General features: G+C 33.7%; 1 protein-coding gene across 1 annotated transcript; it reads left to right on the top strand.

The window, feature by feature from the left end:
• Positions 1-231: 231 nt before the first annotated feature.
• LOC110098174 (caffeic acid 3-O-methyltransferase 1-like) lies at positions 232-11,792 on the top strand (the record flags this gene model as incomplete). Its single annotated transcript, XM_028692324.1, has 5 exons — positions 232-358; positions 1,954-2,140; positions 6,274-6,526; positions 9,965-10,029; positions 11,242-11,792. Coding segments are annotated over 5 exons (929 nt in total), but the record flags the coding sequence as incomplete, so codon positions are not given.
• Positions 11,793-12,966: the final 1,174 nt, after the last annotated feature.

Below are 12,966 nucleotides of genomic sequence, written 5' to 3'. Positions count from 1 at the left end.
AGAACGGCAAAATTACAGCCGTTGATCTAAAGATCAAAGGCTGCGATTTCATGCAGTTCAAAGAACGAACCGAAACCCTAGAATAGAAAAACGTCTTGTTCTCTCAAAATACTCAATGCTTTTCAAAAAGCTATTTAACCATAAGCATTGTGACCTATTATAAGAGATTTTGAGAGATCTAACCGTCCGATTTTTGCGTTCTTGGGCTTGTTGGATTCGTTGAAACTGCAGAAATATTTCTCCAGTTGACGTCAAACCCTGATTCTCCTCGGATCGAGCGAAAATCAGCCCGGAAGGAACGTGGGGCTTGGTTTCGCCGGAGTTCTCGCCGCCGGCGACTCGAGCTCGTCGGATCTTGGTTGGGGACGATGGGAAAACTCTCCAAGAGTGCTCACACGAAATATTAGAGGGTTTGGGGGCTTCGAGAGAGAAAAAGATCAAAAAGATCCTAAAATAACCTAAGATTTCGATATTTAAATGGCCTAACCCTTAGATCTACTGCTAGGATCGAATATCTCATCATTTAGGAGGGAGAATAGCCTCATGAGGCCGTGGTTTGAATTCTAAAACGTTCATGAGGCTTGAATGACATTAATTAGGTCTTAATTGGGCTCTAAATAGGTGATTTTCACCTATTTAAGACATGGTTTGACCAAGTCAACGATTGACTTTGTCAAATCAGTTAAGAGGGTCAAGGGAGCCCATGGGTCGAGCCTCGAAGGCATGAAATTGATTTAAAATTAATTTTAGGCTCTTTAGGTCAATTTGGGTCAACCCGGGTTGACCTGGTCAACCAGGTTGACCCACAGCCTGGGCCCGGGCTCGACAGACTCGACTCGACCCACTGAACCCAACGGGAAGGGCCATAGGGTCTGGCTTGGTCAATTTGACCAAGTCAACTGTTCGGGCTCAAATCTGGGCAAAATCGAGGTCAACACTATGTACAATTAGAGAAATTATTATGTGCGGTCATCTGACGGTTTGGAGGCGAATCAGAATGCGCCATGTCACCTGGTAGACACTGGTACACAACTCTCGTACACAGCTAAAAAGTGATGAGGTACGTTCTGATTCGCCTCCGGACGGCGTCTGGTGACCGCACAGAATAATTGTTACCGAAACAACAGTTATCACATCAATTATTTATTAAACTTATTTTTTAACTTTGATTTATATACCTTATCTTTTTTTTTTTTTTGTTATTTATTTTCATAAAGAAATAGTATTTTTAAATTTGGATTTTTTTTTGTTTTTTTTTTATTATTTTTGTATTTTTTAAATTTGGATATATTTATAGTAGTTTTAACTGTTGCAAGAAAAAAAAAACTTTGAAAGCCCACAAGAAACACAATCTTGAAAGGCCCATAAACCTTTTAGTTAAATACACATGTAGTTAATCTAATCATAATTATTATAAGAAATTTTAATAATAATATATTTTTTTTAATTTATGTTATGTTGTAATTCAACCCAATCATAGTTTGTAGAGCATTTGCTTACTTTTCAAAGTGGGATTACATTAATTATATTTTTTATTTTTGTTTTATATGAAACAGAGATTTATATTAATGAATCATAAGTATTTGATTAGAGAGTTTAGATAATTAACATCTTAATTGAATTTCCAATCAATCTTCTTTTGATTTGTTTTGTTAGGTGAAGTGTGTTAGCATTTTGACTATATTAAATTAGAAGATAGGGAAACTTAGGACCCACTAATAATGCATTAAGAAAGGCGTGTAGTTTATAATGTCAATTTATGCTTTATTAAGTGGTCATTATCTTGGCTTAAGCTAAAAATGTTAGAATCTGATTGTGTTGATTAATTGGATTATTTATGTTGCCTCGGACCTCAAGTTTGTTTTGCTTGTTGGGGGTGCAGGGGGTTTATCCCCTACTTGGGTTAAGGTACTTTGCATCTGGATTTTTTTTTTTCTATACAACACCCCGAAGCTATGTACCTGAGCGCCCTGGAGTTGTTCCTGAGTTCCAAAGCGCTAATCAACAGAGAACAAAGAGTCATAGAGCATTGGATACGACACCCTGGCGATGCAAGTTTGAGCTTCGCAGTGTCATCAGACAGAGGCTTGAGCACCGCTTGGTGGTTATAACTGGTTTTCTGAAAGGGTTGCATCCCTTGGTGGTTATAACCGACTTTCTCTTAAATTTCCTATTATTGCAGACATAGAGAATTGTTCATAGTGTATTTTTTGGTGTAGTGTGACTCCGTGGTTTTTTTCCTAATTTTAATTTTTTCACGTTAAATTCTGATGTCCTTTATTTTTTAGCTGCCTTTACTTTCTTGCTTGTTTCATCAGTGCAGTGTTTACTCCTCAACCCCAACAATAAATAATAGTGTGCAATGAACTAGAGTTTGTATTCAAAGGATTGCAATTCCAATTTTTTCTCTATCATATAAAGACCAATATGAAGTGCCCAAATATTTTACATGATGAAATGTATATTAATATCATTATTTATAAAGTGCATTATTTATAAAATATAGAATTTGTTTGGGAAGGCAATAGAATTTTATAAAGTTGATTGTGAAGTTACTGTGATAAATTTTCTTATTGATTTCTAATATAAATTTTTAGATGAAATTTAAAAAAAAAAAAAAAACTGTCCCCAATGACACCTAAGAGGACTCCAACGGGATCCTCCAACACCAATAGGCTCTGAAGAATTTGCAAGTTTTTTTAAAATTTTTTGGACTAAATAATTTATAAAGAATATAATAGTATTAGTGTTAAATAGAATTTTAATTTTCATTTATAATCTATAATATTTCCCTCCCCACTAGCTACCAAATACCAAATACTCATCTCTCTCTCTCTCTCTCTCTCTCTCTCTCTCTCTCTCTCTCTCTCTCTCTCTGAGACAGTTTGCTTACTATTTTTTAAACTAATTTTTTAATATAAAAATTTTCTATTTATGATAAGGGTGTAAGTGAGACGAGTCAAGTTATTAGCCAGCTCGAGGTGAGCTCAAAAAATGGCTCATAAACCGAGTTCAATAAGCTAACAAGTCAAGTTTGAGTCAGCCTTAACTCGACATGTTAAGTCACAAGCTAGCTCGTTTAAAAAATATTAATATAAACTATACTTAAAATGTATTAGAGAACAAGCCTAAAAATATGAAAAAATATTTAAAAATTTATATCTCAATTTCTTATTCAAGTTTTCTTTATTACTTTTCTTCTAATTTCTTATTCTTGTTATAATTTTATTATAATTACTATTTGAATCATAATCAATTTTCTCTCTTTCTTTAAGAATAACAATCATTATAGGGGGGCCTACTGTGTTAGAATAATCAACCAGATTAATGTCTTTAATAGAACAAGATCCACTCACTACACTTACAAACTACAACTCATTTAAAATAAAACTTAAGAGCAATTATTCTAAACTAATAGAATAAGCAAATAAATAAAAATAAAACCACGAACAACCACTGAAAAGAGCAACAATCACACATTCCAGTCCCAACAGAAGGCCACAGGCACAGGCAACCTGCAAAGAAACCTTGAGCAAAATATGGCAGAAAACGAATCCAGGCCTAATGCTCAGACAATTAAGAAGAAACCCATTCACGCAGCATCATAAACCCAGCCAACCGCAACCCTGCACAAGAAGGGACCAACGCCATAACAGGGAGAAAAAACCAAAATTAAAAAAACAAAGCCACTTAGTGAAACACAAAAGAGTCAGCTCGCTTAAGGGACCTTCGCAAGAACCCACAACGAGAACAAAGAAGACATAATCCTTTTCTCTCTTTCTTATCAAATATAGGTTCGCAAGCCAGCTCAAAATACATAATTAGTTAAGCTTGACCTCGAAACTCGATTAATAATAAGATCAAGTTAGACTCAACTCAAACTGGCATTTGATTCGACTCAATTTAACTCAAACTCGAACTCGATCATCCCAGCCACTCATCTCGATCGACTCGACCCATTTAAACCCTATAATTCTGGCTTTGAATGCTCCAAGAGAACTACAAATTGTAGATTGAGAAGACCTGATAATCAACACATAGAAGATTCTATTAACTTGACTTCTAAGGTAGCGTAGAAAAGCTGACTTTCTTCTCTTCGAATCACTTGTCTAAGATACTTTGAATCACAAATAGCGAATTTGTAGATGGATCTGTTGGTTGTTACGGGGAGGCAACTCACTCAGAATGCTGGGAGCTTGCAATAATTATTGATGACTTTGTCTTATGTGTGTTCAGGCCTGCACACTAATCAATGCAAAATGTTCCACCCCCCCTCTCTCCACACAATACTTCTCTGGCAAAATGATTTGCCAAATATCTTGGGTTTTAATTCTCTTGAACATGATTTTCAAATACCTAGGGCGTCCCCATTTTCCAATAAAAAACTCAATTCTTCTCAACTGTCAATACCACTCCTGAGCAGGATTCTCTCTAACTTGTGGTTGGACAAGTAAAATTTCTTTTCTTTTGCTCAGGTCGTATCTCAATACTTGAGATTCATCTATTGCATACACTTGCGCATACTGGATTAGGGACGATCTATTATACCAAAACCTACATCAATATTGATTGATAGGCTTGCTAGCATTTCTTTATCATGGAGCTACTGAAGGAAATAAACTTACATTTGGTTGCTTGAAGAATACTGTCTTCGCAACTTGTTTTGAGGTCTTAGGGACATCTCTAGTATCCATTCCCTTTATCATGGTCTCAGGCTGTTCTTGTTATTTGGAGAATGTAAATTCCTATAGCTCTGTTTTTGAACTGGTGCAGAGTCAAATATACTTAATATAAGAGGCACCGATACAACAAAATCTTATGGATCTATACGTCTCCTCTACATTGAATAATGTTATACGTTCATATATCCGCTAGCATATTACTCTTATGCGACTGATAATAATTTGAATAATTTCTTCAGATCAAAATTCGTTAGTCGAGCATGAGTACAAGAATGATATACTCTTAAGAATATTTTAGATTTTGATGATAATAGCATTCTTTCTTAATAATAACATATAAGCAATAGAGATAATAATGTTTTATTATGTAATTTATAATCGTATAGATAATTATATACAATATACGAAATTTAATTTATTCATGTTACAGACTTATGTTAGAAGTTTAATATTTTTTTAAATAACATAATTATGTGATAAGTTACAAGAAATGATAATTATACTACTCATAATATTCTTATAATTTTCATTTATATATGCTTTCATAAACAATTATGTCATATATGCCTTTTCTAGATTAATATTCAAATTCCTTCTAGTAGGGAATAACTATGTGAGCTCCAAAAGTCAAGGTAGATTTTCTATCTTGATTTGTTATATAGTTTGAAACTTTCAAAATTTGACTGATGAATAAAATACATAACTTTCGTACTAATCTACTTAACATTCAACATATAAATAATGACAAGCAAGAAAAAAACTCATAAGCAAGAAGCAAATAGTGATCAAAATTTACGATGCTATCTGCTTTGCCTGGCTTGTTTTAATTCTTGTGTTGTCCATGAATGACTCCGTCATCCCAACTTAGGCCTTCGAATCCCTTCGTTGGAGGAAATATATTATTTGTGTAGTCTAGGAATATGCCAGATGCAACTAGCGTTCAGACATCCACCGTAATAATTTTCCCTTCCTAGTCTCCTTTCCTCAACTAAATCTCTAGTTGCAGCTGATGTACCGCTTCTTGCCCGAAAAATCTTGTTTATTCTTTCACATAAGATTGATAACGTGAATAGCTCATAGCGAGATGGTGAGAAAAGTGATGGTGTGTGAAATATCAAGATGTAGAGTGGGTGAGGAGGGTAGAATTTTGATATTTTTTTTAAAAATTTATTAAATATTATGGAGACTTTAAATTTAGAACATTAAAATTTGGAAAATGATACTTTTTTAGTGCTATAAAAAAATAAACATGTAATAATAAGTGAATAAATATAAATATAATCAACTTAGTCCATATCTACGAATATTATAATCACTTGGTTCTCAATTGTCTTCGCCTTCTCCTTCTCACTTTTGACTCTTGAAATCCAAAATTTTCCCTGCAGCATACCTTTCACCTATAAATACCAGAATGCAACAGAGAAGAAGCCTCACATCATAAACAAACCAAATTTCCTCAGCTCAGTTTCTGATCAGTTCTCAGATCCTTCAATGGATTCAGAATCTCATCAGATTCAAGAAGAATAGAAGCATGCAAATCATGCCTTAAAAATATGTAGCATGGCTGTTCTTCCATGACTCCTCACTACAGCTTAGAACTCGCCTGTTCAAGCTTCTTCTGCTGCCTGGGCCTGGAGCTCAGCTTTCTGCAGAAGAGTTTGCAGCTAAGCTGATTAATGATTCTACAAGCGATTATACTGCTTTGAAGCTTGAGAGGATTCTTCGTCTTCTTGCTAGCTATTCTGTTTTAACTTGGTCGACTGAGACTGATTCCCATGGCCGCACTGTTCATCGCTTTGGTGCTTCTCCTGTATGCAAGTTTTTAGCTCCTAATGAAGATGGGAGTTTCTTTTAGCTGCACTCGGTCTTATGAGCACTGATAGGGTCGCCATCGAAAGCTGGTGAGTAATTTTCTAACTTAAAAACAGTGAGAAGAGTGCAGGAATTTGGCTGGGCATTTGTTGGATGAGAAATTGTTTCTCTAAATTAGTCAGCCTCTTTTTTGAGGAAAAATTATTCTGTTCATACGCCTAATGTCGTTCGGAGACCAATCAGAATATGCCACGTCGCCTCTTTTCTATGTACCACGGCTCTATACTGCTCGGTACCTCTGATGTGGCAGCATCTGATTCGCCTCCAAACATAGAGCTGCATCTTGCCTCCGCACAGAATAATTTCTTTTTTTTTTAGGGTGCATGAACAAAATAGGGTTGGAGTGCACATAATTTTATAGGTGAAATAGAGAATGATTTGGGTTAAATTTTAAAATAATTCCCCTACTATTCATATATAGGCATTTAAGTTTTATAACATTTATATAATTTAATGCTTTGATTATATAAAATTATTTCAAAATGATTTCTCTTGGATTAAATTTAGCTCAATTTTATATTATAATTATAACACAACGAATTATTTCGGATCAATTTTGTATAGCGGAATCACTAAATTTGGGCAATGTGATAGTCTATGATTAAATTAGTCATACGTGAATACTCTGGAACTATTTTGAATTTTTTATGAGAAGAATTTCTTTTTTTAGAATTTAGACTAACACAATTATGAAAAATGATAAAATAGTTAAAATACTTATCATACTAATTATAAATAAAAAAAACCAGAGTGACAATTGCCCATCCTAAGCTCTTCATAAGTTTGTAATTAGAAGTCATGAGTCCCCCTAATCTTTATTACAAAAATTTTTACGCAATTGTCCCAACACCAAATTAAAAAAAAAACTTTATTATATGATTCTCTAGGTAATTTATACAATTCAATTTATTTTTTAATCTTTATTACAAAAAATTTTACGCAATTGTCCCTCCTAAAAGTTCTAAAATACTATGATCTTTAAGCAATTGCCTCCAATATAATTAAACACATTATGTAGAGGTGTTATTCTTAGATAACGGTGAACCAAATACAAAAAGAAATAGTAAAAAGAATCCAAAAATATCCTTACAGTCAAAGTTTATTGGAGGACGGTCCAACCACGCTAAGGAGCGCTGCCCCCTTCGATCTCTGACATATCTACGAAGCATACAACGATCAAGGATATGAATAAATAGGAGTCGTGCCAAAATCTACACTTTTACTTATAAGTTTGTCCCCTTGAAAATTAGACAGGTTATGCCCTTGATTTCGGGTTCCAAATAAATGAGTTGAATGAAAAGTTGTTCAAGCTCATTTATTTAGCTATCAAATATTTTCAAAAGTACTCAAGCTCATTCGTTTACATTATCAAACGAACGTAAACGAGCTCTTATCGAGCCGTGCCACAAGTAGCTCGTCGAACGTTCGGTTGATTTGCTGCCCTAACTGCATTTATATTTTATGATTTATCACTTATTATTTTATTAAAAAAATAACTTAAAAAATTCATTTTAATATTGTTCGATATTCCATTTCATGGTAAGATAGAATCATAAGAGTTTTTCTTATAGCTGTCACGTTCTAGTAAGGTTTTGTTTGGGATAGCTTTAGAAAACAATAAGAAAGATGTACTAAATTTAAAACTTATTATGAAAAGCTTATTTTCATTATATATATATATATAAGCTGTCCCAAAAGATCCTAAGAATGTTTTGGGGTTTTAAACCCATAATTTGCTAGATTTGGCCATTTGTAGGATTTGATATATTTACAAAATTCTTCTCTCATAAATTTTAAATTTTGAAATAAACAATCAAATAGCTAGCTTATTAGGATTTAATAAAATTTAAAAGTTATTATGTAAATAATTTTCATATTTTATTTCTATTAATACTTACTAAATCTATAATAATAGAATTTACTAAGGGTCCATTTGTGGAAGTTGCAATTGTCTATAAAAGATGTTGTAGAAGAATTGTGTGGAAAGTATATTTTTTTCAAATTTGTGTGTGTATCATATTTTTTTTTTCTTTTGCAAAAACCATTAACTTTCTCATAGCATCTCACTTTAGTAGATCTATTATAAGAAGTTGTTCCTCATCATATAAATAGGAGTGTCAATTCGGATCGACGAGTCGGTTTTGGGTCAAATCCGAGTTGACCCAGATATAAATGGGTCAATCCAAACCAGACTCATTTTTGCAAATGGGTAAGACATTTCAACTCTGACCTGATTCGTGCGGGTTGCTGGGTTGACCCGACACGACTCGGATTTAGTAGATTTGGTTGAAGAAGCACGAGCTGAGCGCCTGAGCTAGTCCGCGAGTGCGGGTAGTGAAGTCCGAGTCGCGAGCCGAGGGAGTCCATGGGATCGCGAGTTTGGGCAGAGTTTGAGTTGTGAGCGTGTGGCAGCAAACAAAGCCAGTAGGTATGTGAGTGCGGGCAGAGTAGTCCGTGGGAATGCTAGTCGAGCGGAGCCGTGACTCGTGAGCACGCTGCAGCGACAAAGTCCGCCGGACTGTGCAGTGCGGTCGGAAATCCGGAGTTGTCTCCAACTTTCGGGTCATTGTCGGGTTGATTTCTGGTTTTCAGGTCAACCCGAACCTGACTTGTTTTTAAAATGAGTAAAAAATCCAAACCCGAACCCTACCTGTTTGCTAACCGGGTCAACCTGAACCCAAATTTTTTCGGGTCGAATCCGAATCGAGTTTCAGGTCTTGTCAAAAATTAACACTCCTACATATATACTAAAAAACTATTTTAAAAAGCAGTAAGAAAGTTGTTCCAAACAAAGCCTGCATTTGGATTCACAATATTTACTAAGGCTTCGTGTTGGACGGCTTTCTTACTGCTTCTTAAAGCAGTTTTTTAGTACAAAATTTTTTAAAGAACCAGTAAGAAAGTCGTCCCAAAGGAAGCCTAAATCACACTAGTAGCCAAACAATGAATGAAGTGACGGCGGAGGAACCCTAAATCGCCAGAGCGCTAGGGCAAAACGAAGAGAGAGGAGTATGTCATGTTTTGAAATTTACATGAGATTGAGCTCTTTGTTATTCAGCGTTTAACTTGATTATCTTCATTCATACGATGTGTTTTATTACTAAGGCTTTATTTGAGACATCTTTCGTACTGCTTCCTAAAACAGTTTTTTAGTATAAAATTTTCTAATTCAAGAAATTTTTGTACTAGAAAGTAACAAAAAGCTGTCCCAAACGAAGCCTAAGACTTCTTTTAGAATAACTTTCTTACTTCTTTTTAAAGTAGATTTTTTGTACAAAATTTTTTTTTTTTTGTGTTAGAAAGCTGTTTTTTGCTGTCCCTAAATGAAGCTTAAGTGCATCGAAAATAAATGTTTTTTATGGCTTTTTTTTTTTTTTTTTTGAAAATTGAGTTATATTTTATTGATGTAGGAGTGGAGCATGTTGGTGGAGATGTGTTTGAAAGCATTCCAAGTGGAGAGGCTTTGTTGTTGAAGGTGAAATAAACCTAATATTAACATAATTATAATATAAATTGTGAAATTAATTTTGGTGAATATTTTTCATAAATTTTAGTTTTAAAATTATTATTATTTGTTGAGATTAATATAATTTACTCAAATGAGGTTGTGGTGTAGTAAGGTCACTTGATGCTCAAATTATTGCAAAAGATTATTATAATATGCAAAAATTAATTAAATTTTATATTATATTATGTCCAAATAAACTTAATAATTATGAGAATGATTTTGACATAAAATTTGATTTTTTTTTTTCAATTTAAAGGAAAAAAAAGATTGGGGGTTTGATTCCTTCAAAAAACAATTATGGTGCAAACTTATAATTAGCATTCGAAGCATTATTTATAGATCTATATTTTCAATATAAATATAAACTAAAAGCATTCAAAAATATATTTTTCAAAATACAAAATTTCTTATATAAAATATCAATAGGAATTAGTAATCATTATAGTAATATTTTTGGCTTAGGGTCTGTTTGTGATAGCTTTCTAGCTATTTCGCTTTCAGCACTGCAATCAAAATTTTGTTTGGCCATTGTTGTTTTGCTACTTTCTCATTGCATTTTAGAAATTTGTGTGGTGGAAAGTAATATTTTTGCAACTAAGGCTTCGTTTGCGATGGCTTTCTTACTGTTTCTTAAAGCAGTTTTTTAATACAAAAAATTTAATTTTTATACTAGAAAGCTGCTTTAAGATGCAATAAGAAAGCTGTCTCAAACGAAACCTAAAGTAATGACTTTTCCCACAACAGCTTCACAACCAACTTTATAAAACGCTACAATCATCCCAAACAAACCTTTAATCTATCTGACTAATAATTAGGTTGGTTCAATATATTGACATAATTAATTAATTTGAGTTAATAGAATGACCCAATTAACCAACTTGGTCCAACTTAAATAACATATAGCTCTTTTTTTCACTAATTTTGATAATATTGAGATAAAAAAGAAATTGGTTTAGGAGCATTTTTATACAAAAAATACAAGCTGTCAGATTTGCTTTGAGATTAGTACAATTCAAAATATCATATAAATGCTAATCTCAATGCAAATTAAACAGCTCAGGACCCATACTAATGTATTTCACACTTTTTTTTTCAACTGTTATGTTCATTTTAATCAGATTTATAAAGAAAAATGAGCCTGATAAATGATTTTTCTGATTAATTATCAATAATCTGCAGTCAGTTCTTCATGACTGGGGCGACGAGGATAGCCTGAAGATTCTGAAGAACTGCTGGAAATCAGTTCCAGAAAATGGCAAAGTGATAGTTATAGATTCCTTTCTTCCTGAAGCTCCAGACTACACAGATCTGACACATTGCGTCCTGAACACTGACGTGATAATGCTTCTGGAGAGTCCCAGTGGCAAGGAGAGAACAGAGAAAGAGTTCAGAGAGTTGGCCGAACTCTCTGGATTTTCTGGTTTCAATGTTATCTGCAACTTCTCCAATGCTTGGATAATGGAGTTGAGCAAATAGTTCACCGCAGCTTATTATCTTTGTTTGGGACGATTTTTTTATTGCTTTTTAAAGTTATTTTTAGTATAAAAATTTATTTTTTGGTACTAAAAAGCTGTTTTAAGAAGCAGGAAGAAAGTCGTCTCAAGCGGGAGTCTCTTTTATGTGCTTTCTGTAGCTATGTATATATGTTATGGGATGATAGAATTCTAAATGATTTGTAACATAAGATTTCTATGAGATTATGGAAGTTAAATAAATGTTTCAGGCAACAGGTTCTGCTTTCTGAATCAGAGAGATTTGAGAAGATGAAGTGATGTTCAGAATGTCTGCAGCATAATTGATTCTGTTAGGTGGTTAGCAGAGCTGCGAAAAGTGATTAATGGAAAGTTGGAAACCAACAATGCTTTGTTTTTTAGTATGAATAAGCAACTTTTTACTATGAGAATGGGAATTGAGATCATTGAATCTCATCATTTTCTCTTTCTCTCTCAGCTTTTTTGAAGATGCTATCCAAAATGAAGACATTAAGCATGCAATGAAGGTTTCGTTTGAGACAGCTTTTTTACTGCTTTCTAAAAAAATTTTTAAGTTCAAAATTTGTTTAAACTGAAAATTTTGGGTAATAGAAAGTTGCTTTAGAAAATAATAAAAAATCAATCCCAAATGAAGCCTAAGACCATCTCCAACCGTTCGGCAAACAGCCGAATGGAGGCCCTTAAACATCACAACCGAATGCCTTTTCCTCCACCATTTGATTGCGGATGAACAGTGCGACGCCAATATTGACGTCGCACTGTTCATCTGCACCATTTTTTGTCTGCGCGAAAGAAGAGAGTGACGGCTATGGGACAAAATGACGTTCGATTGGAGAGGAATCATGGCACTTTTTTTTTTGTTTCACTGCATTTTGGAGTGAAAAATGAGATTTTCGATTGGAGATGCCCTAAGTGTATGATGGAGGAATGAAGTGAAGAAGTTTCGAATCATTGCAGCAGCAGAACGGTGAAATCAATATTGTATTGAATAAAAGGATGGATTATAATATTACATGTAGCAGAGAACAGAAAGGAGGAAGTGTGTACAATTGGAGAAATTATTATGTGCGGTCACCGGACGGTCTGGAGGCGAATCAGAATGCGCCATGTCACCTGGTAGACACTGGTACACAACTCTCATACACAGCTAAAAAGTGATGTGATGCATTCTGATTCCCCTTCGGACGGCGTCTGGTGACCGCATAGAATAATTGTTACTGAAACAGTAGTTATCGCATAAATTATTTATTAAACTTATTTTTTAATTTTGATTTATATACCTTATCCTTTTTTTTGTTATTTATTTTCATAAAGAAATAGTATTTTTTAAATTTGGATTTTTTTGTTTTTTTTTTTATTTTTATTTTTTATTTTTGTATTTTTTAAATTTGGATATATTTATAGTAGTTTT

Source organism: Dendrobium catenatum, unplaced genomic scaffold (assembly GCF_001605985.2).
Source record: "Dendrobium catenatum unplaced genomic scaffold, ASM160598v2 original_scaffold_172492, whole genome shotgun sequence".
NCBI classification, from domain to species: domain Eukaryota; kingdom Viridiplantae; phylum Streptophyta; class Magnoliopsida; order Asparagales; family Orchidaceae; genus Dendrobium; species Dendrobium catenatum.
Note: the sequence above shows the minus strand (reverse complement) of the source record. Positions and strands in the feature narration are given on the sequence as shown.